A 26,656-nucleotide genomic window follows, 5' to 3' on the forward strand; every position below is an offset into this window, starting at 1 on the left:
CGCCCGGCCTGCTTTTACATTTTAAACTACGGGGACCTCACTCCTTTTTAGAGACAAGCCTGCCTTGTATTTCTTACCAGGAAATATATATCATATGCTTTTGTCATAAGGTCATCGAGTTTCTAAATGTCCAGAGTCCATTTAAAAGCACGATTATTTAGGGATTCAAAAATGTATTTAATTCATCTCACAAGCCTGGCCCAGGCAGAGACCAAATCACCAGCCAGAACACAAGAGGCTGCTGTCAGTTCTGGTTTTCTTGTGATGACGTTGGATTACGTCAAAGCCCAAATACACATTGCCTTTGATGTTACAATATTATGAACTACACAGTTTTTTATTGTCTTTACTGTATCTTAGCACTAGCTCCACTAGTTTGTGTGGCTTTGTACAAGTTATGGAACTTCTTGCTTCCTAGTGTAAAATGGAAATCATATCCACACCTCATGAAATTATTATGAATAATAAATGAAATACTTGCTACTGTACCTGGCACCCAGTGATACATGATAGCTATTAACTACATTAGTTTGAATTTTGTGTTGTTTTTTCCACCTCGTATTTCAAAGTCTTAGCAGTGGGAGCCGAACAGAGCCTCAGGGTCTTCTGACCAACCGCTCTCTGGGGTGCATTGCTGGGGGGTTGCTAGACACGTTCTGAGGAGCATCCCAGACCAACCATGGATTTCTGGGCCCTTCCTTCCCATCCTGGGACATCTCACCACTCCATTTCTTGGCTGTAAAGAGATGTTCAATCCAGCATGTCTGATGGATGCATCACTGGCCTTTTGGTTGGGACACTGTTATTTGTGTGAGACTGACCCATGCATTGAAGGATGCTAAGCCATCCTGGCTCTCTCCCATTACATGCCAACCACTACTGTGACAACCAAAAATTCCTCTACAAATTTCCAAATCTTTTAAGGCAGATGATGCTCCTTTTTCCTCCATTGAAAACCAGTGGCTCTGGCCAGACTCCACAGAGGTCATCAGCAAGCAGAAGTGCATCATACTAGGGGGCAACATGCTGCTCCTGTCGGTTCTTTTCTTTCTGTGGCTGGAGTCAGCCACAGCTTGTAACTTCAGTTTCCTGATTTCCCCTTCATACGTGTCATAATTCACCTTAAACACTACTGCCATCATTGTATCCACTTAAAGACCTGCAATAAGTAACTCCCTCTACCTGCAGGATCAAGGCCAGTGCCCACTGGCATTCACTGAGCCCCTTCCCCGCCGGGCTGGACTCTCATAATTCATCTCCAGTCTCATTTCACACCTGCATCTGGGCTTCAGCCTCCTTTTCTTGGAGCTGATCTCCATTTGTATATTTCCATCACAGTCTAGCATTGCAACTTTTTCCTACCAATTATCTGGTCCATGCTGATCTTCTATCTGAATTTATTTTCTTAGAACTTCTTGCTTAAGTTTGGAAGAGGGCCAGTAAATGATCGTGCCTGTGTCCAAAGGGGCTGACACCTGTGCAGTCCTTCAGTTCTATGAACCCTAACCTCCACACTCTAGGTACCCCTTTGCCCTTTCTGTATATTCTTCAAACCACCAGAGGAAGAAGAGCAATGTTTTTTTCACTGCCGTGGAAGAACTGCAGTGCTCAAGGAGGGGACCAGGATTCATCTGAGCAGATCCAAATGCACTGTCTGATGACAGGGAGGGTGGACAACGTGCTGGAACATTTAGCAGAGGATCAGTCTGGGGCATGGCAGCCCCTAGGTGTTATTTTCACTGAATGGGGGAAATAAAAATTCTACAGCTAATGAATAATTCTCTTTTAAAGTCCAAATGAATAAAGTGAGCTTTGCCAACTCCTACCTTAATAGAACTTTATTTCACACAACTTCAAAATAGGATTTTTTCGGGTCATTTAAAAATGTTCTCAGAGCAACAATTCTGAGCAGCACCCCAGGCGGCAAGGCACATATTCAAGGAGAAAAAGTGAAAAACCTTCAAATGTCTATGATTTCTTTTGTTGGCTTTTTTATTGTCTCAAACAATGTCATTAATTAATGGTTTCTTAAAGGCTGACTTTCTCATACTGACAAACACCACCGCAAACAACGTAATTTATTCTGAGAGGCCACATTCCTGACTACTTCTAGATGTACTTTAGAGAGCTACCTTGGTGCCATCGACCTGACATGTGTCATGCTTTACAGGGAAACGTGCCTTGCAGTGACAGGGTCCCCTCCTGGATGCAAGCAGTGACAACCACCACCATGTCTTGAGCCCTTGCCCATGTCTAATGGGCCAGGCACTGTGTTAAGCAATTTCTGTGGATTATTTCATTCAATCGTCACAATCACAATGATAGCATTAGGTTCTACCATTGGACCCATCATATGGATGATTAGGCTGAAACATAAACAACCTACTCAAGAGCACCAGGATAAGCCGCAAGGCTAGTGTGGGACTCCTGCAGTCTGACAGTGTGGTTTACTTTGCCGCTGTTCCATATGTACTCTATTGTGAAAGGGGGAGGGAAGCTGAAGACTGTCTCCATTGCTGTCAGACAGGTGGTTGGGCAGAGGGCAAGGGCCTGGGGTTGGCTGATGTCTCTCTCATTTGGCTAAAATAACTGTAGGCCAGGTGATGAAGGGACTTGCCCTGGGCCACATCGGTGATCGATGATACAGCCAAGACAAGAGTCCAGGGTCCAGCACGTATTCCTCCCCTCACTCCGCTGTCACTTAGAAATGGCACCTCTTCAGGTGAGGAACATAGACCCCACTCCACACAGGAAGATGTCAATGAATTTCAAATATATAAATGGATATCAGATAAAAATACTTCTTTAAAAAATGTATGTAAGAGATTCTCCTTTGATGTGGCATTCAGGCAAAGGCAGAAATGAGATTGCACAGCATAATTATAAGAGCAAATCTATGTAAACATGCATCTCCTCCATTCTGCCACCTTACCAAAACTTACTGGTTTTGTTCCTCCTGAAATGTTAATATCACCATGGCAACAAGAATATGTTTAATGCAGTAGACACATGGCTACTTTCCCATAACTCATATTCCTTTGCTAAGGCTCTCAAATCCCCATTTTCATTCAGGAGGTTTACATAACCCTTAAAAGAAAGAAAAGAAGTCTTTGTCTTTAATGCTGTTGAGCCTATACTAGGAGATAAACCTATTAAAAAATATGTACCAATAAAAAAGAAATGTATGTGTGTGTGGTCTCTGTTGGGATAAACATTCAAATGCTAAAAAAAAAGACTGCTATAAGTGGTTTTTATTTTCTCACTTGCGATTTATTGTATTTTGTTTAAAGCATGATTTGTGTGATGAGAGGAAAATATACAGTCATCCTATGGTATCCGTGGGGATTGGTTACAAGACTCCTGAGGATGCCAAAACCCGTGGATGCTCAAGTCCCTTATATAAAACAGCATTTGCACATAACCTACACACACTCTCTGTATACTTTAAATGATCTCTCGATTTATAATGACTAATACAATGTAAAAGTCATGTAAATAGTTATTATACTGTATTTTAAAATTTGTATTCTTTTTCTATGTTGTATTATTTTTTAATGTTTTTTTTTTCCCCCAAATATCTTCCATCCATGGTTGGTTAAAACCATGGATGTGAAATCTAAGAATGTGGAGGGCCATTTGTATTTTAAAGATATGTTTGCAAATGCATCACTACACAAACCAAAGTAGAGTCTCCAAAAGCCCTACACCCTTGTCAAACCATCAGGAGTTTGCCACACTCCTACTGGAGCCAGGCTCACCTCTTCTCCATGCTCCAGTAGCTGATGTCCTTTCTAGCATCTTCTGGTGGTCACTTTGGGCCTTCACAGCCCAGAGCCTGAGGCCCTGCTTAAAACACTCTTAATTTTGAACAAAGCTTGGCAATAGACTTTTAGCCTAGGCTTAGCCCAATTAGCCTGGGCCTGACTTCCAAGGCCATCTACAGAGCTGAACGCAAAGTCTCCTTGCTGCTCATATAAACTTGTCCCTCTGCCTCTGACATTCAGCACTTAGGTTTGGTGCACTGGTCTAAAATTCTATTAGTATCCTGTGAATTTTTCCATTTCCCTTAATGCAGCTGACTTTAGTTTGGAAAGCAGCTCCCAGACCAGGAGAGATTCAAGTTGAAGTAACAGGAATTTTGATAGGTTAGGGAGAGGAAAGCAGGTTTGCATAGATGCTGGGTGACCAGGAGTGGTGGACAGGAAGGCCAAGAAGTGATTTATTCATTCATTTTTGAATTCAATAAATATATACTGAGTCCCTCCCAGCACCAGGTACTGGGCTATACTCCAGGGATTCCAAAGTGTGTAAGATGACACAGGTCTGTTCTTGGGGAATTCAAAGTCTGCATGTGAGATGAAAAACAGGATGTGGGAGAGAGCTATATTTTATTACATTTTTACTTTAGCCCTCATAGGATTGTTATGACAATAAGTGTAAAATGCCTAATAAAGAAGCTGGATAATAAATTATAACTTAAAAAATCATTATTACTATAAATCTCACCTGCAGAAGAAAAGAAGGGAATGGACATTTACTGAGCACTTATTTTGTAGCAGGCAGAATTGTTGATGTTTTTACATTCATTGCCTTCCAGCTGAATGAAATGCAGCTGAACATTTTGGTGACTATTAATATGTCAAGGAAGGTAGATAGAAAAAAGGCTATCAGGCAGCAAAAACAAATCATCCACTGAAACTCAGAGAATTAAGTTCATGTTAACGTCACTAGCACAGAGCCAGGCACATGGGGACCAAAGGAAAACCTAGAGACAGATGATGACTAGGGCATCTCAACCTTCCAGGGGCTTAGATAGCAAATAGAGTGTGCAAAATGGCCAATAGCAGATAAATAAAATTATATTTGAAGCCTAATGTGAGTGGAAGTACAGGCTGTGATCCTCACCTAGGGGGTCGGGGACTAACCATCTTCCTTGAGGGAAATGTTGCATTTTCATATCGTTATGACATTGAAGGGAAGGAAGGCCTAAGATGGATGGTGACATGGCTTTGTTCAAAATAACTTTCTGTGATGATGGACATGCGACATATCTGTGCCACTTAATAAGACAGTAGCCACTAGTTATTGAGCACTTGAAATGCTCTTGAGAATAAAAAAAAATTTATTTAAATCAAAGCTAGTTCCCCAAGTTAGTGGCTACTGAAGTAACATCGCCCAGGTGTAGAGAAAACAGTTTCCTTCCTCACTGGGGCCCAGAGGTGGTTAAGAGGCCTGGACTCTGGCTAGGAGAGATCTGGTAAAGGGGTTCCCACTTGGGGGAAATGAGATAGACTCTGCAACACAGTGGTCTCCAGGGGCTCAGGAGGGGTCACCAGAAGAACTCCAAGGAAGGGAGCACAGCCTGTGGTCTTTGGGGACACTGTTACGGAGGACCTATCCTTCAGCTTTGCCTTTCTGTTTTCAACTCCTTTCATCAATTCCTGAGTTTTTAGAAAAGTCCCATTCAGCATTATAGCCTAGATGCAGTTATGCTTTGAGGACTTATGGGAGAAATTGTATTATATGGTTTGGCACTTTGGTGCCTGAACAAATTGGTAGAGTAGGGACTAATAAAGTACTAAGTATTGTCACATTAGTAATAAGTACTAATGGTAGAGTGGGTAACTCAAGTCTGAACCTTCAGGTCCAGCTTATAGTAGATGCTCTATAAATATTGCTAAATTGGATTGAATTTAGAAAAGAAATTCCCCAGATAATGCTCATCCATGGATACTGTTCTGCTCATGCATGTGCTAAGCCATGTTGGCCTCAGGTTTGGACAGAACATAATTCTTTAAAAAAAATAATTTCTATCTTTATATTCAGGAGGCATATGTGCAGGTTTGTCACGTGGGTATATTGCATGACACTGAAGTTTGGTGTACGAAAGGTCTCATCACCTAGGTTGTGAGCATAGTACCCAATAGGTAGTTTTTCAACTCTGCCACAACAGTAGTCCCCAGTATCTATTGTTGTCATCTTTATGTCCATGAGTACCCCATGTTTAGCTCCCACTAGTAAATGAGAACACGTGGTACTTGGTTTTCTGTTCCTGCATTAATTTGCTTGGGATAATGGCCTCCAGCTGCATCCATGTTGCTGCAAAAAACATGACTTTTTCCTTTTTCATGGCTGTGTGGTACTCCATAGTGTATATGTACCATATTTTCTTTATCCAGTCCACTGTTGATGGGCACCTACGTTGATTCTGTGTCTTTGCTATCATAAACAGTGCTTCAATGAACACGTGAACACGTATCTTTTTGGTAAGACAATTTATTTTCTTCTGAATACATACCCAGTAATGGGATTTCTGGGTTGAATGGTAGTTTAAGTTCTTTGAGAAATCTCCAAACTGCTTTCCAATTTGTGGCTGAACTAATTTACGTTCCTACCAACAGTATATAAGTGCAGAAGTCTAATACTTTTATTTTTCCACTCACAGGCTTAGTAGCTCAAGTATCTAAAAACATTACTCTCATTTTATCCAAACATTAAAATATCTTAAATAAAGTAAACTTCTGTATGATTTAGTAGGGTTCTGAATGTGGTCCGATACCTATCAAAACCTTGTATAAAATACCTAATATTTGAAAAAGGCAGCCCAATGGACATGTTAACCAGTCATTGATCTGTGCCATACGTGCCAAGTTCCTTCCTATACAACTAGAACATCATAAAGCTAAGTAGCTAGGCCACAGTCTCTCATCTTCTCTGCGCAAGGTGCCTTCACAGATGGAGATATAGCAGTCATAGGCAGTAGGAAGTAGAAGTGAGCCTTTTGACGTATAGGAATTAAAGATATTGCAACTATGTAATTCTCTGTTCTTAAGGACTCATATGATAAAAATAATGTTTGAGTTATTTGACACAAAAATTGTCTCTACAGGTAACTACAGGATTTCAGTTGTCAAAAGTGAAAACTCTATTATCCATGCTTCCCTTTCCACTATATATATCAAAGATTTTAAGGCATATATTTATTTTCCATCGTATTTACTGGCTCATTCTTGCTGCTTGGTAACATTTACTTTTTTGGTTCCGCCCTTCACATCTGTATATTTTAATCTGTAAACCACCTGAAATCTTTTTGGAAACAAATGAGGTAAAGAATCCAAACACATAAATCCCTAATCCTTTCAGATATGAAAACAAAAAGTGCTAAATGGCAAGACTAATAGAAGAATGCTTTATTCAATTATCTTCTCAAAATGGGAAGTTGAATAATAATTTACAAGAGAAAGGCCAATGACAAGAGTGAAGATTAGATTAGGTGGTCCATTATATTTGATGAAAAAATTCAGCCAGCAAAGTATTAATCCATCTTCTTCAATCAATAAAGGGAACTTTGTAGGCAACCACATAATATAATTTGGCCTTTTGTTACTCTAGTGCACAAATGCTCCTTACTGAAATGACAATCAGTAGTAGCTCTGGTATGTTTTAGTTACATTCTCTTTCCCAAGAGAGCTAGAATGATTTGCAAAGAGAGCAAGGGTCATGCATAAATTCAGACAGTGTCAGTGCCATCTCAGCAGACTCAGTTCAAAGAATGAAGAATGCTGACGCTGCATTGCAGCATTCAGTAGCTACTGCATTAACTCTCTGCAGCAGACCCATGAGCCTGAATAGATCTCCAAGGATAATCCAAAAGGAAATATTGACGATGTCAGACAGGATATCTTACATATACACAGTAAAATTACAATGCAAACATCATAATAAAAATTGAAGGAAAGGTGTTATTGAAACAGTTAAGTATGCCATAAATCAGTTACCAGAGCTGCTACTCAGAAGTATACATTCACCACTGACTGGGACCTGCTTTACTGCTGCATAAATTAGTTGGCACTACAAATGAACACAGAAAGCAATTCCTTCTATTGTGCACTCCCTTCAGTCACATCGCATTTGTTTCTGCCTATTATCTGCTTTGGAAATGAACATCTATTGCATGCAGGAAAGATTCCAGAAGTGTCGTCATTCTTCCTCTTCCCCAGCTCTCTTTGCTAGCAGGTGGTCACTCTCTGGGACATTCCCTCAGTTTACAGTGCTATCAAGAACTGCAAGACTTTATCTGTCATACTTCTTTCTTCACTGATTTAAATCTTCCACTCTCTACTGTATTTTGTCACAGGCAGCAAACAGAAATTGCAGCCCCCCAAGACAAAGGTTGCTGGTGTTTTTTAATCTGCTTCTAACCACCTCATCAATACCTCTCTCCAAACCTGGCTCTGAAGCATATGATTTATGGTTACAATTTGCAGCCAATTCTTAGCAAATGAGGCTTAATGATGCTCCCTTTATTGCTCTGACTGGATAGAATTTGATCCTGTCTGCATTCAGGGGCCTCTTGCTTTCACCTGCTATTTCTGTTACCTTCTTGAGAGAACTATGACCTAGAAAGACCCCATGGAAGCTGGGAAGGGAGAAGCCTCTGTAATACGATAGTGGAGATGCTAGATTATTATACAATAAAATTGCTACAGATTTGGGACCTAAAATGGATTGCTTGAGGCAGCTGGCAGTTGCCTCAGTTTAAGCTCTTTAAAAAGAGTTCTCAGGTACCCTAAAGCCAGTCATCAATCACCCACTGCAGAGAGAAGCATAGCTCGTTTGGGAATACGCAACAGCCCAAGCCTCCTATTAAATAAAATCAAATTCCACCACAGCCTTCAGCTCAAAATGCTATTAGACATCATTAATTAGGAAAGACTGGGAAAAATGCATTTCTGAATCGGTGAAAAGTCTGAATTTTAACATATTTTAAACAAAAGCACAGTGTAAGTACTTTAAATCGTATATGGTAACTCAGGAAGGTTAACAACGTGGGTCTGATGTCTCCACTGATTTTTAATCAATAAATAAGCATCTTTTGTAATTACCACAGTCATTGTTTTAATGCAAATGAACACTTTAGAATCACTTGGAAAAGTCTGAAAATACTGTAATATGTCCTCTTAAATTGCTTAAACATTTCTCTAATCCTCGTTTTCAGCAACATCAGGAAATTTCTGAACAAAGGCACAAAGACAAACTTCAAACACTACCCTGACATAAATTTTCCAAATGTCCTAATTAGAAGATGTAACTTAATAAGGTTTTATTACGCTATGAATTACAGAAATAAAACCAGAAGAATGCATCTTGAAATGAACTTCAGCTTCAACACTGACATACCCTGTTTATACTTGACTTAAAGAAGGGCTTAACTTCGTCCTTCAAAGTGTCAAACTAGGCCTTGGATCTGCCACATCAAGGATGTAGTTAACGCAATAAGAAAAACTGTGAATAAAATTGACTGACGCTCTCCAGTCATTTAAACTGATGAAGGCTTTCAGCAAGCTCATGACAACAGGATAGGAAATAGCTTTTCTATTAGTACAATCTCAGCCCTTATTAATTTTTATAGAACTAACAAATTATAAGGGGAAAAGTAAAATAAACCCCTTTAAGTTACCTAGGGGAGAGAATAGTGGTTAAGAGCTTTGGGGCTGAAATCCTGCCTCTTCCAACCTGCTAGCACTGTGATCCTAAAGCAGCTACTTCTTATCTCTAAACCTAGGTTTCTTCTTCTGTAAAATAAGGATAAACTATACCTTTCCTTATATTAGTATGCATGAGATAAAATGCATAGCCTGGCATCTTACAGTCAGGAACGACTTCAGAAATGATATTATTTTTACTGCTGATGCAACGACCACTGTACTGCTGTTGCTGGCATTATACTCTACTTCCCTATCTAATCTAGTTCCATTTCTCTTCTAAGAAGTGAGCGTTCAGCAAAAAATAAGACTTCAAATGCTACTTTCAAAATAACAGTGCTGCTTGTGTTACAGTGATCTGATATAGTGTAGATGTATGTCCCCACCCAAATCTCATGTTGAAACGTAGTGCCCCGTGTTGGAGGTGCAGCCTCGTGGGAGGTGATTGGATAATGGGGAAGGACTTCTCATGAATGGTTTAGCACCACCCACTTGGTGCTGTTCTCGTGATAGTGAGGGAGTTCTCATGAGACCTGGTCATTTAAAAGTGTACGGCACCACTCTTCTTGCTCTCTTGCTCCTGCTCTGGCCATGTGATGTGTCTGTCCCTGCTTCGCCTCCTGCCATTATTCTTAAGTTTCCTGAAGCCTCCCCAGGAGCCGAGCTGATGCCAATATCATGCTTCCTGTACAGCCCGCAGAACCAGGAGCCAACTGAACCTCTATTGTTTATGAATTACCTAATCTCAGATACCTCTTTATAGCAATGTGAAAACAGACTAATACACTACTGCCGCTGCTGTTAGTGATGATACTACATCAGGCACCGGCTGAGTGATTTACATATGCTATCTCTTTTAATTTTCACAGTGACGCAGTGAGGGAGAGGTGATGTTTTAGAATTGTTTATTTAATTTCATAATTCATATTATCTCATCTTATAAATGAGGAAACTGACAGACACAGGGAAAAAAGTGAAAGCCAAAATTTGAACCTAAGGAGTCTCAGAGTCCAGGATTTCAGCCACTACTTCATCCTGCCTCCAGCTTCACTTGTACTTCCGACAGTGTTTCTGATGGTCAAGCTGAACACCAGTTCTTAAATTGAGAGCAGTGTTACTCTGTTTGGATGTCCAACCTGCTGTGCAGTGGGCCATATGACATTGTAATTCCTTTCTTCAATGGATATGAGCTTATTCAGGTTACACAACCTTGTTACTCACTATGAAAGTTTGTAGGGGACAGAAGATAAAGGCAAAAGATGGTCTCATTATTTGGGTTCTGTAGTTTAGGCCTCACCCAGGTATTCCAGGACATTCCCATTGTAAGGTCAAGACTCTGATCTCTAGAGCACTGAGTGCCATCTGACCAATTTCTAAGGGTTTCAGAAATTTTAACATAGGGAACTATTTGTTGTCCCCAGCCACGATTCCTTGAATCGCATGTTCTATATATGCATTTATATATTTATTTATCATCCATCCCAGCTAGCATTCCTGATCTTGGTTTACCTCTTCTGCTAGGAAACAGGCACACCTATATAAAATCACGAACATACATTAGGATGAGTACAAATCATAGCCTTCACCGACTGGAAGGACTCTTGGAGGCAATTTGTCCCAACCTCCTCATGTTGAGGAAAGAGAGCATAAAATTGTTTCAAATGCTTTAAAGGCATTACACATTGCTGTGCTCTTACCCTTGCGGTGAAGTCCACAGCAGCCGCTCGGTTTAACAGCAACGTGGCTACATTGATATTTCCATAGTGAGCAGCTATGTGGAGCGGAGTGAAGCCACTCTGTAAAGAAAACATAGCAGACGTTCAATTGATTCCTGCCAGCCCCCTGCCTGACAGGCAAATATCACAACCCTGCCCAAATAAAAATGAGGAAGCAAAATATGCTGAGGTCTATGTTCCATTCTGTACTAGGTTTCGATCAGTGCCAATTGCTCACAGGGTTTCTAATAAACCCCAAACTTACAGGCAGAAGAATAGCCAGGGAGGAACCAAGGGTGGAGACTGAGCAATTTTAGTAATCCAATAACAGAACTATATAAAAGCCAACATTTCAAGAAATTAAGATAGAGATGAGAAAAATCTTTATAGCTGATAGCTTGATTAGTGCCGCTGTTTTATTACTGATGATAGAATTGTGCATTGAAACTCAAAATTCAATTAGTTTATATCTTTGATATAGATTCAAATTAACCAACAGTAAACGCCAATTTTAATGACAAAAGCAATTTTGGGGGGAAGAGGTACTACCACAAAATTGGTTTTATATAATGGGCAATTGTATTCCATGAAGAATCCACAAGTTAATCTCTTTGTTATCCAGTGCCTATTAAATAACACATGTTTTTGGATTGTTTATACCAAGGTCATTTTACTTCCTTAAAAAATGCTAAAACATGCAGCGATTCACTTAGTCCCCAAAGATTGAAACCTTATAGGAACTAGATGCATTTCTAATTTGTTAGCAAGCATCTTAGCCATGCTAGCTATCTCACTGAGTCTTGTAGAAGGGTGGGTCACATTGACACCATTCTGAAATACCTTTCCTTTTGCTGACACCACAGAGGGTAAGTGTCATGCACAACCCTAAAAAACGAGTCCTGGATGAGTAGAATGACAGGGTTGTCTGCAGCTTTACATATAGCTGATAAACATCTAAAGTGTCCAGACTCTTCATCTCACACAGCTCTATTGCAATACCCTTAAGAGTCAAGGATTCCTCATCTCTTTCAAACACCAGGTTCAGCTGCAGAAAGCCCTGGTAATCAAACTACTGCTATCTTATCTGGCACATGCTCCTTTGGGGAGAGGAGGGATTGGGGATAAAGCAGGTATCTAGCCTACAGAAGGCGATGCAAAGAAGAAGGGAGAGACATGAGGCAGCAGCACTAAGTCATGGGAAAATGATGATGCAGATATAGACTACACGTATATGCATATATATATATATACCTCTGTTGTTCTATTCACCACCATCTAGGTTAACACATTTGGAAGCAAAGAGGAGGAAAAAATGAACGGTTAGTTCACTATTGGTGATATGGATTGCAGAAAGCTCATGACAGCTAAGTAATGAGGATGGAAGCTCTGATGAAAGCACAATAGGCACAGAAAGAAAGCTAGACTGAATGATGGACCACGCAACGGCCTAGTCCAAATGCCACATTTCCATCACAGAGACTTTCAGGTACCACATGTCAAGACGATGGGAATTTTTGGCTGCAGCTCTCTTGCTGCTGGCATGCTCTCCGCAGCTGATCTATGCTCAGTGCCTGGCCTGTCATCTTGGATATCAACCAGAGGTTTGTTTGTGTACACTGTCTTTAGCATTTTGTAATTTTTCACCCTGATGTTTGAGCTGAAATGTTGAATATATTCCAAAACTATATTCAAAGGAAAGAAATGATCACTGCATAGAAATTGATTTCTTTTGAGGTGGCCTCCCTTTTAGCACGCATAGGGCCGCATTCCCCTCATCCCCCAGCTTCTCATGTGAAGGGAGGCTGTGCCTTCAGTGGCTAGCTCAGACACACTTTGTTCCTCCCTTCAATGAAGTTAAAGGCATGGCATAAGCTTGCCAAGAAGGAGACCGGGTGCTCTTAAAGGTTGTGTGTCTAACACTGGAGAGTTGCATGACAGGCCCGTGTCCCTCGTGCCTCACCTTTGATTCCACATCTGCATTGTTGTCATTCTGCAGCAGCAGGGCGGCGGCTTTCGTGTCGTCTTTTCGGGCCGCGATATGAAGAGCTGGGAGACGCACTTTTCCTTTGGTGTCATTCTCTAGCAGGAGCGAAACGACTTGGTCATGACCTTGTTGCAAAGCCACTGCCAATGGTGTGAAGCCATCCTGCAAATAAATGGATGGGTCAAGATGGGCTCCAATGAATATTTTCTTTTTTATTAAATTAACAAATAAGAAGGCAACCAAGTGACCAAGCATCAATTTTTGTTTGGGGTTATTAAAACTAACAACATATTCGAATGGACAGAAATGTGAAAAGATATTTTCAAAAAATATTTATCTATACAAAGTAAAAAGCACTAAGAAATTTGTAATAAGTTCATGGGTTTTGGTTTTCTTTTCCATTAAAAATTAATATACATTAATTGGGAAAATATTGAAAATGCACAAAAATACTACATACAAAAGTTGGTATAATATCAATATTCATAAAATAATCTCAGGGCCAGGTGCGGTGGCTCACGCCTGTAATCTCAGCACTTTGGGAGGCAGAGACGGCCGGATCGCCAGAGGTCAGGAGTTCGAGACCAGTATGATCAACATGGTGAAACCCCGTCTACACTGAAAATACAAAAATTGGCTGGGGGTGGTGGATGCCTGTAGTCCCAGCTATTTGGGAGGCCGAGACAGGAGAATAGCTTGAATCCAGGAGGCAGAGACTGCAGTGAGCCAAGATCATGCCATTGCACCTGTGTGACAGAGCAAGACTCTGTCTTAAAAAAAAAAAAAAAGAAAAAAAAAACTCAGGCTAAATCCAGGCAAAGTTTTCAAAGGAGCTCATTTAAATAAGATGTAAATATTTCTACGGATTTTTGAAAACTGAGATGTATGCCTGTCTGGTTCGTTACTGTGCCCTGTTGCCTTGCATATTCCTGGTGCTGTCAGGATAGGTGAATTCATGAACTGTACTCATTGTTGCTTTATGAAAGATCTGTGGAGACTAAGGTCTCTAGAGCTAAGAGAAAGACTCTTGGCTTCTGTGACCAATGAGAGAAGACAACACAAAGATCATGCAAAACATGACTTTATACATTTGTTCTGGTTATTGTCTTTTTTCTTTTTAAATTTTATTTTAAATTAAAAATTATAAATATTTATAGGGGTACAAGTGATATTATGATTTATAAATACAATGGGGACAAATCCAGCTAAGTAACATCTTCATTACCGTACTTATTTTCTTGTGGTGAGAACATTTGAACTTTATGCTCTTAGCAATTTTGATATGTACATTATTACTAACTCTGTTAATCAAGTTGTGCAATAAATTTCATAAACAGCAAAATAAAAACAAAAACTTATCCCTCCTCATTGACCATTACCTCCTGTCTCCCCATTACTCCCAGTTCCTAGCCTCTGGTAACCACCATGTTCCTCTCTGCTTCTATGAATTTGAGTAAAACATGACTTTAGAATAAGTTCAGACATAAGTACACACATACATACTCTATACATTTTGAATCTTCCCTTTGTGTTGCCCTGGGAGTTGATAAAGGGGACACAGCTACAGATTTCACTGCAGTTAAATTAACTTGTGGATTACCTAGATTTGCTGAATGTAGAAAAAAAAGCACAGGGTAGAAAATCCTAGGACTGGCTCACAAATTATAAGTCTGCAATGGTTTCATTATTATATACTCAAAAGGGCATTTTTTTTTTTAACTAGAGAACTGGCATGCAAGTTACTTATTATTTTATTTGGGTCATGATATTTTATTTCTGTAGTCATGTAGTAAAGAAAAGCATTTGGAAAACACATAGAAGCACATATGCACCAAGGTCTTCCTAAAACATCCCTTTCAACATTCCTTCCCTTGCTAGCCTATGGAGAAAGGCTCTCATAATTCATTTGATTGAATGCAAATCAGCACACTTATACCCAGGATGTGCAAAACATTGACTCAAAGCACTTAAGGGACATTATTGCTCAATATTGTCCCCTATAAAATCCTTTCTGCCATTGTCTGTACTGATTATGCAGGTACAGACTTAATTCTCCTCTGACACCTGTACTTATGCTATTCCCCCCCAGCCTGAAATGCCCTCTTCTTTTCTCTATGTATATAAATCCCCTCTACCCTCCATTCTTCAAGATCTGGCTTAAATGCCACCTGTTTCTTTTAACTTTACTACCGAAGACAGCAGGAAAAAGGAAAACAATAACATAACCAAAACAACTAGAAGGTTATTCCCCGAAGCCTTAAGAAAGATAAAAAGCAGGGAAAGGCTAGATACATCCAAGATATCACAAAAACAATATCATAGGTTTACACTTAAAGGCAGGAACTTTAGGATATAACAAGAAAAGTGGTCTACATGTCAATGTTAATATATATTTTCATTTTCATAAAGATACATACATGTATCTAATGTGTACACATGCAAGCAATCGGGTAAAATGTTATCTCTAGGGAAAATTAACAGAGATTTCTTGCTTCTTATTGTACTTTCTCATTTATGTAATGTATTACTTTTGCAAAAAAAAAAGAAATATGCATTGTTTAAATAAGAGTGTGGCAAAAGGAAAATTGTGTTTTAAGATTTAATTTTGCATCTCACTTAAAAAACCTGAACAAAAGCTAAGGGGTAAAAATGACAGTCCACTTCTGTTCTGAATCCAAAGAAAATGGCTACCTTTCCACTGATGTGAATTTTAAAATTCACAGGACCTATACATAAAGGAAACTACTTTATACCAGAAAATAAACTGCAACTGAGCCGATTAGCAGTGACAAGAATATGTTTCCTGCATAAGCCAATTAAAGACACAAAGATACCAGCTCTAAGGTGTTAATAGCTAAAATTAGCAGCTCCAGATTTTGTTTCAAAACCGAGTTTAAATGGTGTGGTTTGCTTTGTGCAGTTATTCTTAAGAGAAAAATGAGCAGAAAGGAAATGTGATAGAGGCTACTGGAAAAAAGATCCATCCCCTGGTTGCTCAAGGATATCCAGTACCTTGTGAAGCGTCTGAAACATAATAGGTGCTTGATAATTACTCGTGGAATAAACGCACAAACAAATATACTGCATGCTTCAGAATCGTAATTAGCAAAAGGAAGATTACATGTATATAGAAAAGATATGAGATGCAGTACACAGTAATATAAAAACATTTTAAAAACCACAATTATACTGAAGTCTTGCTACATATATACAAGATTTGAAGTGTGCCAGGCTTACTGAAAAAAATACATTTGAAAGAATTTGGCAATATCCCATCATATAGTGAATTAAAGATTCTATTAAAAACTTGCTATTTAAAGGATCCTTTAATTGCCCCCTACTGTTTGTTCTGTAAATACAGACTTCTCTATAAATGACACCAATATTATTGCTAATGAGAGAGCAATACAGTAATTAGAATATCATTTGAATAAAATGTCTTATTTCCTGTTGTTCTTATTCTCCAATACCAATAATCCAAAAGAAGAGAAAAAATTCAAAGGCTCAAACATCTCTAGGTAATTAGATGTTATTTATATAGCAATATAACAGCAATCTCCCTGAAGACATGAACGTGACTTACTAGACACAATATTTCTTGTTTTTTCCCTTAAAACTACAAAAATAATATGAAATTAAATCCATGTAAAAAAGTAAAAACTTTAAAAATATATATCCTTTGCCAAAAGACTGAAGTAGTGATTTGAAGATCTCACGTACTATTTTTCTTTAAGTTAGCTGTAGGGCTTCTTTTTGGGCCTTGAAAACTTAAAAAAGTCCTGGAGAGCTCTGAGAGTTACTGGTAATTGGTTTACAATCTAATTCAAATCTATTAGCAGTAAATTGGGGTTATGTTTGCTTCTAAAGGAGAGATACTTAGTGATCTGTACATCACAGTGAAAAAAAGAGTACTACACCATCTTCACAAAGAAAGCTATGGAATCACTTTCATTAGGTTATTTACAGTACTTAATATTTCCATCCAAAAATGGGATGGGTTTTCTCTTAACCAACAGTCTCTGCCTGTCTCTATTTCCCCTGTCCACTAGGACACAATGTGTGTATCGTACTGTGCTTAGAATAGCTACTCTTGAGTGTGAAGAGAGGCACCGCTCTCTGCCTAGTAAATGTTTGTTCTTTTTTGTTTGTTTAGAGACAGGGTATCACTGTTGCCCAGGCTGGAGTGTAGCGACTACTCACAGGTGCAACCACAGACCACTACATCCTCAAACTTCTAGGCTCAAGTGCATCCTGTCTTTACCTCCTGAGGGGCTGGGACTACTGGTGTGCGCCCTTGCACCCTGCTAAATGTTTGTTGTTTTGGTATCAACCAGTAGTTATTTCCTAACTAGCTTTAAGAATACTATTAAAATAATAGTATATTCTCATGATAAAAATTCCCCAAAGTACTGATGGGTATAAAATAACAAAATGGGTATAAAAATCCCCAACAGTACGGATGGGTACAAAGGCTCCCTCCGAATTCTCAGGGCAAACCACTGGTAACAATCTACTATGGACATTTTCCTATATCAGTACATAGAGCCTTGTCTCATTTTTAACAGTGCTAACAGCATGTTATTGTCTAAATATATGAACATTTACTAACAGGTTTCTTTTTTGTTTCTTTCAAAGCCAAATAGTTCTGAATAAACAGGATTCTTATTGGTGTAAATTTAGATTCTTTCTGATTTTTAAAAATTGCTATTATTAATTGTGTTGACAAACATCCTTGTATACTATTTTTGCATCCTAATGCAAATATATCTATAATATATATTTGATATATCTAACATTTCTATAATATAACTTTTTAGAAGTGGAGCTGCTAAGTAAAAAGGCTTGTAAATACTAGTTTTTTGATAGTTACTGCCAAATCTTCTGTAAAAGTGTTGTAACCAACAATCAATTTCACCAGTATTGTAGGAAAGTTCTGATTTCCTCTCCCCATCAAATTTTTGTTTTTAGTCTCATGGGCAAAAGATGAGATCTTATTTTTTATCTGACTAATAAATTAGTATTTGACTATAAATGAGGATGATAATTTTTCATATATTTATGTTTGTTTGTGTATCTTTTGTGTGCGCTATCTCTTAATTTATTTAGTGGTTTCCCTAGAAGGCATAATCTCAAAAACTAAGTGAGATTAGATGCAGTGTCTCTATTGCCATCTTTTCTGTGCCATTCAGGAAGCACATCAGCATGCAAGCAAGAGTAGTGGTTTATAATAGAGATAACCCTGCATCTGCCCTAATTCACTGTTTTGTTAGAAATAAAAAATACTCAAATATTGATCCTTTATTATTAGCAATAGATTTCTGGTGACATGCTTAAGTGATTCCAGTCTTCCATTCAGATTAGTTTAAAAAATAAACAACATTACCTAAGACAGTACCAATGGTCTAAATAACTTTCTATTTTTAAATAATTCTTCTATTCTAGACAGCAAAGATTTTTTTCTTCAAATACCACATCTATTTAACACTTAAAAATGTGTAATAGTTTTGGCTGGGCGTGGTGGCTCACACCTGTCATCCCAGCACTTTGGGAGGCCGAGGCAGGTGGATCACGAGGTCAGGAGTTCAAGACCAGCCTGGCCAAGATGGTGAAACCCCGTCTCTACTAAAAACACAAAAATTAGCCAGGTGTGGGTGGTGGGCACCTGTAATCCCAGCTACTCAGGAGGCTAAGGCAGGATAATTGCTTGAACCCAGGTGGCAGAAGTTGCAGTGAGCTGAGATCACGCCTTTGCATTCCAGCCTAGGTGACAAAGCAAGACTCCGTTCCCCCTCCCCCCCAAAAAAGTGGAATACTTTTATTTATAACTATGAATTAAGTCTAATTAGTTAACTTAAAAAATATACAAATTCAATCATTATAATTAGGTAAACTTAAATTTGGAAAAACAATTTAAAAGTAATGTTTTATTGAAAAGATAGTTCACATCAATTATTCCAAAACAATGATTGCCTTTGCCTATAAGGCAAAATTGTAAGAGATAGAAAATAATTCTCAGGCAAACACATTAAATATTAAAATAATAGCATAATTATAGCATAGAATTGGGCATTTAAGAGCAGAAAGAGTAAGCAACAGAAGATTTTTAAAAATTAAAAGTAGACTTATAGTAATGTATTTCATGAAAATTATGAACCCACACATTAATATAAAACTTCAATTGAAATACTAGTAGGACAAATTCACAACTCCAGGTTTTCAAAATGCCCTATAAATATGTGAAACTACCCACAGGAAAAAAAACAGTGTCTTACCTCTGTGGCTAGGCTCTGGCTTGCACCATTGTCAAGAAGAAACTTGACAACTTCCAGGTGATTTTCCTGGGCTGCCATATACAATGGCGTGAAACCATTCTGCAAAATAAGAAAAAAAATGTTTGTCTGCAGCTTTCCAGAGACAATCTATTTTTCCACGGTACTGATGATTTATGCTCCAAGAAGTGCTCACATACAATAACTTTAATAATACTTTCATATAGATATATTTATTAGAAAGCCCAAGCACCATAGCTTAAGCTAAATTCCTGATGTGTGTAATTCAAAATTATATTTCATAATTCATAATTTGAGTATAGATCATAGTTAATAGTTCATAGTTAATAGTCCAAGTATAATTCAAAGCAATTTACCCACTTTAAAGAAATAAGTACACTCACTTAGTCATCAACCACTTATTGAGAGTCTACCATGAGTAAGTATTTTACTAGATGCTATGAGAATATGAAGAAAAACACATTTAGTCATTGTAGCTCCCAAGCATCAATTATCTGTTTTAAATAAACATGTAATATTTTCACACAAAAGTATCTGAACTAGTTTCGACTAGTTCAGGGAGGAATTTATATTAATCTCAAACAGCTTCAAAGCTTTTCAAATAGCTTCAAATAGCTTCAAAGTCACCACAGATGTGGTCTTTCAGAGCAAAAAAGAAATGCCAATTTGCATAATGGTATGATTCAATCTAATTCATAGTCTGTTTTTTGTAGGCCTCCTTTCTTTGTATTTTTTGCAAAGGTAGTTTAATGTTCAGAATACATATATGTATACATATTATACGTACATACATATGCACATATATTTAGTTTGTGTGTGTGTGTGCCTCTCTGAAATGTGCATCAACTCTCAAAGAATTTGGATTCAAGCAAATTAATATGCATATTACATCTTTTCCTATTAAAAATATGTCATATATATTTGTTCTCTAGAATAATGTATTTCATATCTATGAAATACTATACTATTTTAAAATCTTATTGCAAGACATAAGCATCAAACAATTTTCAAACTATAATTCTTTTGTTTCATTATTATTATTATTTTGAGACAGGGTCTTGCTCCATTGCTCTGTATCAAAATAATAATAATAAAAAACCAGTGGAGTGCAGGGGTGCCGTCACAGCTCACTGCAGCCTTAATCTCCTGGGCTCAAATGATCCTTCTGCCTCAGCTTCCCAAGTAGCTGGGGCTGCAGGCATGCACCATCACACCTGCCTAATTTATTTTTATTTTTTATAGAGACTGGGTCTCCCTGTGTCACCCAGTATGGTCTTGAACTCCTGAGCTCAAGCCATCTACCTGCCTTGGCCTCCCAAAGTGCTCGATTACAGGTGTGAGCCACTGCACCAAGCCGGTAAATTCTTTTTGAATATACTTTTCAGAATGCAGTTCTATTTAACTGAATGTTCTAGAAATTTTATTGTATGCATTATGCAATTTTAAAGAATAAAAGTAAATATATTCTAAACCACAATGCTACCAAATATTCAACCTTTTGTGATTCAAAAGGATTAGGTTCATTATTATAAATATCAACTACTATATGATTACCTTACTTATCCATAAGTTCGGCCTCTGGTAAACACACTGCTTTTGGCTTTTAACTGGGAATTAGAAAGTAAGTTAAAAAGATCCTCGAGCAGATAAATGTGATGCCACATAACAAATCCACCATGGCTATGTACTTATCAGAGAGTTCCTCTATTCTACTTCCTCTATTTGGCGCAGAATTCTAACAAGTTAGGTGATCTAGTTGCCAAGCTCAAGATTAGAAACACAAAATTAGAGGCGGTGAAATGCAACATCACATTCAGTCTTCTTCCTTTTAAACTGTCTACCTGATAATATCTCTGGAGCCCACTGTTACTCTGTTTTATCATGAAACATTCTACCACATTTAAACATGAAGCATGGAGTACTTGGAACACGGTGGGGTGTGTGTGTGTGTGTGTGTGTGTGTGTGTGCACGCGCCCATAGGTCCGTGTGTCTTTCATCTTTGTCCCTCTTCCCAGTGCTATGACGCTATGAGCAAAATTCAAAGGGAGTTTAGGATTATCCTCTTTATATTGCTATTTTCTCATTTTCTAATTGGACCAAAATGAAAGATCATTACATCTTTAGGTAATTTAAATATTCTTTAAACAACAAAACAAGAAAAGAAAAGGCCAAAACCAGTATGGCTTTTTCTTATAGCTAAACTAGGTACTAAGCATCTATCTTCTCTCATCAAGTGCTCTCTCTGAAAGCTGAAACTTCCAGAGGGCAGGTTCAGATTTTTAGAAGTTTTTTTTGTTGTTGTTTTTGTTTGTTTTTTGTTTTTGTTGAGACAGAGTCTCGCTCTGTCGCCCAACCTGGAGTGCAGTGGTGAAATCTCAGTTCACTGCAACCTCCACCCAACAGGTTCAAGAGATTCTCCCGCCTCAGCCTCCCAAGTAGCTGGGACTACAGGCACGTGCCACCTCGCCCAGCTAATTTTTGTATTTTTAGCAGAGGTAGGGTTTCAGCATGTTGGCCAGGATGGCCTTGATCTCCTGACCTCATGATCCATCTGCCTCGGCCTCCCAAAGTGTTGGGATTACAGGCGTGAGTCACTGCACCTGGCCTTCTTTTTTTTTTTTAATTCCAAAATAAGTGTTTTTCTCTCAGACATGAATAGCAACAAGATATTTATGTCAAGACAAGTAATGCCAGTTCATTCTCAATGTTGGAGTGGAGGTCTGTGGTGGTCCAAGACTGCCTGAGAAACACTAGTCTATCCACACATCTCTGGCTCCAGTGAGTGTCCACTGTTCTCACAGTTTCCTTCCAGAACCATCCATTTCAGGATCCATGAAGAAAGCCCAGACTCAGGCACTGGGTTTTAAGGTAATGCTTTCTTACAGACCTGGAGCTTCTCGAGAGTTATTCTTAAGAGGCACAACTCTGAAATCATTCTACATGCCTTGTTTTACGATGACAGAAACTGAGATGCACAGAATTAGGACTACTTAGAAATATTTGTAGACAACAGCCACAGCAAGATGCAGCCCTGTAATTAATTGTTTTCCTTTTCCACAATAGCTTTCCACCTTCTTTTTGAGTGCTTGCCATCCTAAGATTATTACCTGAAAGTTGGCCATTTTCTGAATGGTTACACACTTGCTTGTTTTTTGATTTTTAAAATATTTGTTTATTGATATATAATTTGCATATCATAAAGCTCATCTTTTAAAAGTGTACAATTTAGTGGCTTTAAGTATATTCGTAAAATTGGGCAACCTTTCCCACTATCTAATTCTAGAATATTTTCATCACCCCAAAAAGAAGCCCTATACTCCTGAGTAATCACTCCCCATTTCTCCCTAGTAACCACTAATGCACTTTCTCTCTCTAGTTTTGCCTATTCTGGATATTCTATATAAACAGAATCATATGATATCTGTCCTTGAATGGTCTGATACTATTTCTTTCATTTTTTTAAGAGATAGTGATATGGTTTGGCTGTGTCCGCACCCAAATCTCACCTTGAATTCTAATAATCCCCAGGTATCAAGGACGGGGCCTGGTGGAGATAATTGAATCATGGGGGCAGTTTCCCCCACACTGTTCTTGTGGTAGTGAATAAGTCTCATGAGATCTGATGGTTTTATAAATGGGAGTTTCCCTGCACAAGCTCTCTTGCCTGCCACCATGTAAAACGTGACTTTGCTCCTTATTTGTCTTCCACCATGATTGTGAGGCCTTCTCAGCCATGTGGAAGTATGAGCCAATTAAACCTCTTTCCTTTATAAATTACCCAGTCTCGGGTATATCTTTATTAGCAGCATGAGAACAGACTAATACAGATAGGGTCTTGCTCTTATTGCCCAGCCTAGTGTGTACTGGTGTGATTATAGCTCACTGCAGCCTTAACATGGGCTCAAGTGTTTCTCCACCCTTAGCTTCCTGAATAACTAGGACTATGGGCATGCACTACCACATCTGGCTTTTTTATTTTTATTTTTGTGGAGATAGGGTCTCACTATGTTGCTGAAGCTGGTCTCAAACTCTGGCCTTAAGTGATCTTCCTGCTTTGGCCTCCCAAAGTGCTAAGATCACAGGCGTGAACACTGTGCTTGGCCTTCTTATGCTATTTCTGCTATCTATATTGATAAAATGTTTTTGGTGAGTGTTTCATGGTGGAAATCTCAATTTTATAGTGGTCATTTGTAGTGCATGGGTGTTTGTTTTATTTTGCTTTAGTTTTGGTCACCAGTGCCCACACACCAATTTCCCCTTTGGGACAATGCCACCCCTATTTTCTTTCAGAGAATTACTTATTCCTCATTATGCAAGTAGGACTTGTCCAGGATGGACTGAGACAGAGAAGCTTGCCCTTCATTAATTACAGGGTAGACACACATGCAGGCTATCTTCTGTTTTTTCTTTTAGGTCCACCCTTGATTCTCCCTCTCCAGCCTTGATTGACCTGTAGGAACCAGGTCAAAGGCCAAGCCTGCTCTCTTGCTTCTCACTATGTTCTCCCACTCTCCACCCCAGCTATCAGGTTTCCAAAGCTTTCTGAAAGCTTCTTTAGCTTTCTATTCTCTGTGTTCCTCAACTAATTCCAATAAATTCCCGCTTGTGCTTAAGTTAGTTTCTCTTCCTGTAATTCAAATAACACCCCCAAATTACAAATTTTATGTCTCAAGAAATGGTCAAGACATGAGAACACATACATAACCATTTAGTTATGATTCTAGAGAGAAAATTAGAAGTGTTCTTTGGAAAGAGTAAATAAAAATATTGCCATCACTCCCTAGCTCAAAGAGGTTGAGGCATCATTAACTCAATGTGTTGTCATTAGACAACCTAGAGCCATAACTGCTTGCTGTGAAATGGCACGTGGATTGGGAGAATGGTCAGATTTCAAAATAAGAGAAAAAAGTACACCACTGTTTTTATAATAATTTCCTAACTTAGAACATTTCCAAAACAAAGCTAGCTAAAAAGGAATATACGGGTGCCCAATTTGCATTTTCTTTTCTGTAGCAACAACAGACTAAATTCTCAAAAGGCAGAGCAACTTAAGATGGAATGAGTATGCTATTTGAAGTCTGATTTTATCCAATATATTCAATACCTTCTGCTCTGAATGTTTATAGTGGTGCTATTATAAGCATGCAGATCTGCAGACTTATAATTTTGTAGATAGTACTGAGGCATGCTGTCTAATACACATCAAAATAAAATAATAAGTATTCCTATGACTTCGTTTGGAGAAGGGCTTAAATTTCATCCGTGAAATTTTTCTATTCATTCTAGTTTTCTATGGCCAGCCTTTGCACATCATAAAGTGCTGTTCTTAACTAAGATGTTAAGGGTATGGTGAAAGATTTGCATTGATTCATATATATTACTAACTTTCGTGAAGGTCAGTTAGATTAGAGGTGCAATATAAGGTCACAGAGGCTCAATCTGAACCATACCCAAAGTCCCATACTTGTACTGTCTACCTTTGTCAGGATCCGACTTTCCCACCATAGGGAATATCAGAGTACCCAGAAAGACCAAGGAGGCACTGGCTAACCTAAACGGTCTTACCTTTGCAAACACCACTAGAAAAATCTGTTCACTAAAAATACTTTGATAGTTAAAATACTATTGGAAACAGACTTTGCTTCTTTATAAATTCAGTTGGTATTTTATATTACAAAGACAGAGATGGAGAGAAGAGTGGGGGATGTCATTTGACTGTGCAGTTTGAGGTTTTTCAATAGCAAACATTGTTAATCGTTGTTGATATCTCTAATATAAAGTATTAAGGACTTAATAGAATTCTTTATAATCACAGTTTAGTCAACTCAATTTCTTTCTCAGAGTAGGACTAAATGACTACTAGAATGTTAAGTGCTAAAAGAAAGAGTTAACTTGTTAAGACCTAAGATCAAGGCAATTACAAAAATTACTTTAAAATCTACAAATCCCTAGTTTATAGAGCCTTGATTTATAAGACGAGAACTTGATATTGCCCAATGTCATTTTTATGTTTAAGATAAGGAGAATTTTTATAGTGAAGAAGAGTAAGGGGTTTTTTTTACACTATTTTTTGTTGGTTATTAAATATCACTTACAAGTTAAAATTTCATGTCAACAGAGATGCTGTCTTGAATATTAATATTTCTGTACTGTTTTATGTGCTGCTTCCTAAATGGAGTTGACATCATTGCTTGTTACTCTTTATAACAGTTCCTACCGAAGAGTTGTTACCAGGAATTATCATAGAAACTCCATTCCTCTGCAGGGTCATCTCATTACTTATTCCATCCACAGAACAATGCAGTTCAGAAGGCATATGTGGGCAGGTGTTCAGATGAAGGAGCAAATGCTTTGCTGTGCCATGTGTGGTTGGTAATTCCGAGCACAACTGTAAGTAACAGGGAATTTCACATGTTCTTCTCCCTTACTGCATCATCAGTGTGGAATGTGTATAAATTGAAATTAGAACTGATTAGGATTTTATTTCAACTGCAGCTTCTCCCAAACATTGCCGAGCCAGTTTAAAACTATGGCTGCTCTAAGAATTAGTCAATAATGGTGTGATGTTTGAAAGAAGGAGGTCGATTTTTTCCTCCCTGGAGAAAATAATAAAAGAAATGAAAATGGATTAAAGAGTTTTCCCACTCTCTCAGAGCTTAAAACTACCTAGCCACATTTCAGTAAAATATTATTGGGGTATTTTGAAAAACATTCCTTTAAAAGCACGATGCTTCTATTGTAGTAAGCTGGTCTGTATCTTTCCCAAAGTACCATACCTGTTGCTATTCAATTTTACATCATTCCTTTCTGGAAAAGCGTTATTACTCCAAGGGAACTCTCCTACGGAATGGGAATAATTGGCATAGATCATGTAACAAAGGTCCAACAACAGGGAACTAGAATGAATTTAGAGCAAATATACAAGAACCATGCAGTTGGAAGCACTGTGCAGTTCCTTTTCTTTGACTCTGACATTTGATGGCATCAGAGTTATCATTGCTATGTCGGTAGTAAGCAGGGGAGGAAGTCACTACAATTCTGTGAACCCATAAAACAGAGGAGACTCCCAATATCCAAAGATAATCATGCTAGAAAAGCCTGGTAAAATCAAGTGCATTTAAAATGGAGAGCAAAAATCCACAGTAAATAATTTTTTAAAGTTTGATTCAGACTTACTCTTA

At 38.3% G+C, this 26,656-nt stretch overlaps 1 protein-coding gene across 3 annotated transcripts in view; it reads right to left on the reverse strand.

Moving 5' to 3' along the window:
• The window catches only part of ANK3 (ankyrin 3), a 556,820-nt gene that overhangs the window by 218,657 nt on the left and 311,507 nt on the right, over positions 1-26,656 (reverse strand). For all 3 annotated transcript variants that reach the window (XM_055274392.2, XM_055274391.2, XM_055274393.2), the window contains exons 5-7: positions 19,457-19,555; positions 13,161-13,346; positions 11,183-11,281 (exon numbers count right to left, since the gene is read on the reverse strand). In XM_055274392.2, coding sequence (XP_055130367.1) covers positions 11,183-11,281; positions 13,161-13,346; positions 19,457-19,555 — 384 coding nt within the window. The remainder of the gene's footprint in view (positions 1-11,182; positions 11,282-13,160; positions 13,347-19,456; positions 19,556-26,656) is intronic.

This window comes from Symphalangus syndactylus, chromosome 4 (genome assembly GCF_028878055.3).
Source record: "Symphalangus syndactylus isolate Jambi chromosome 4, NHGRI_mSymSyn1-v2.1_pri, whole genome shotgun sequence".
In the NCBI taxonomy this organism is placed as follows: Eukaryota; Metazoa; Chordata; class Mammalia; order Primates; family Hylobatidae; genus Symphalangus; species Symphalangus syndactylus.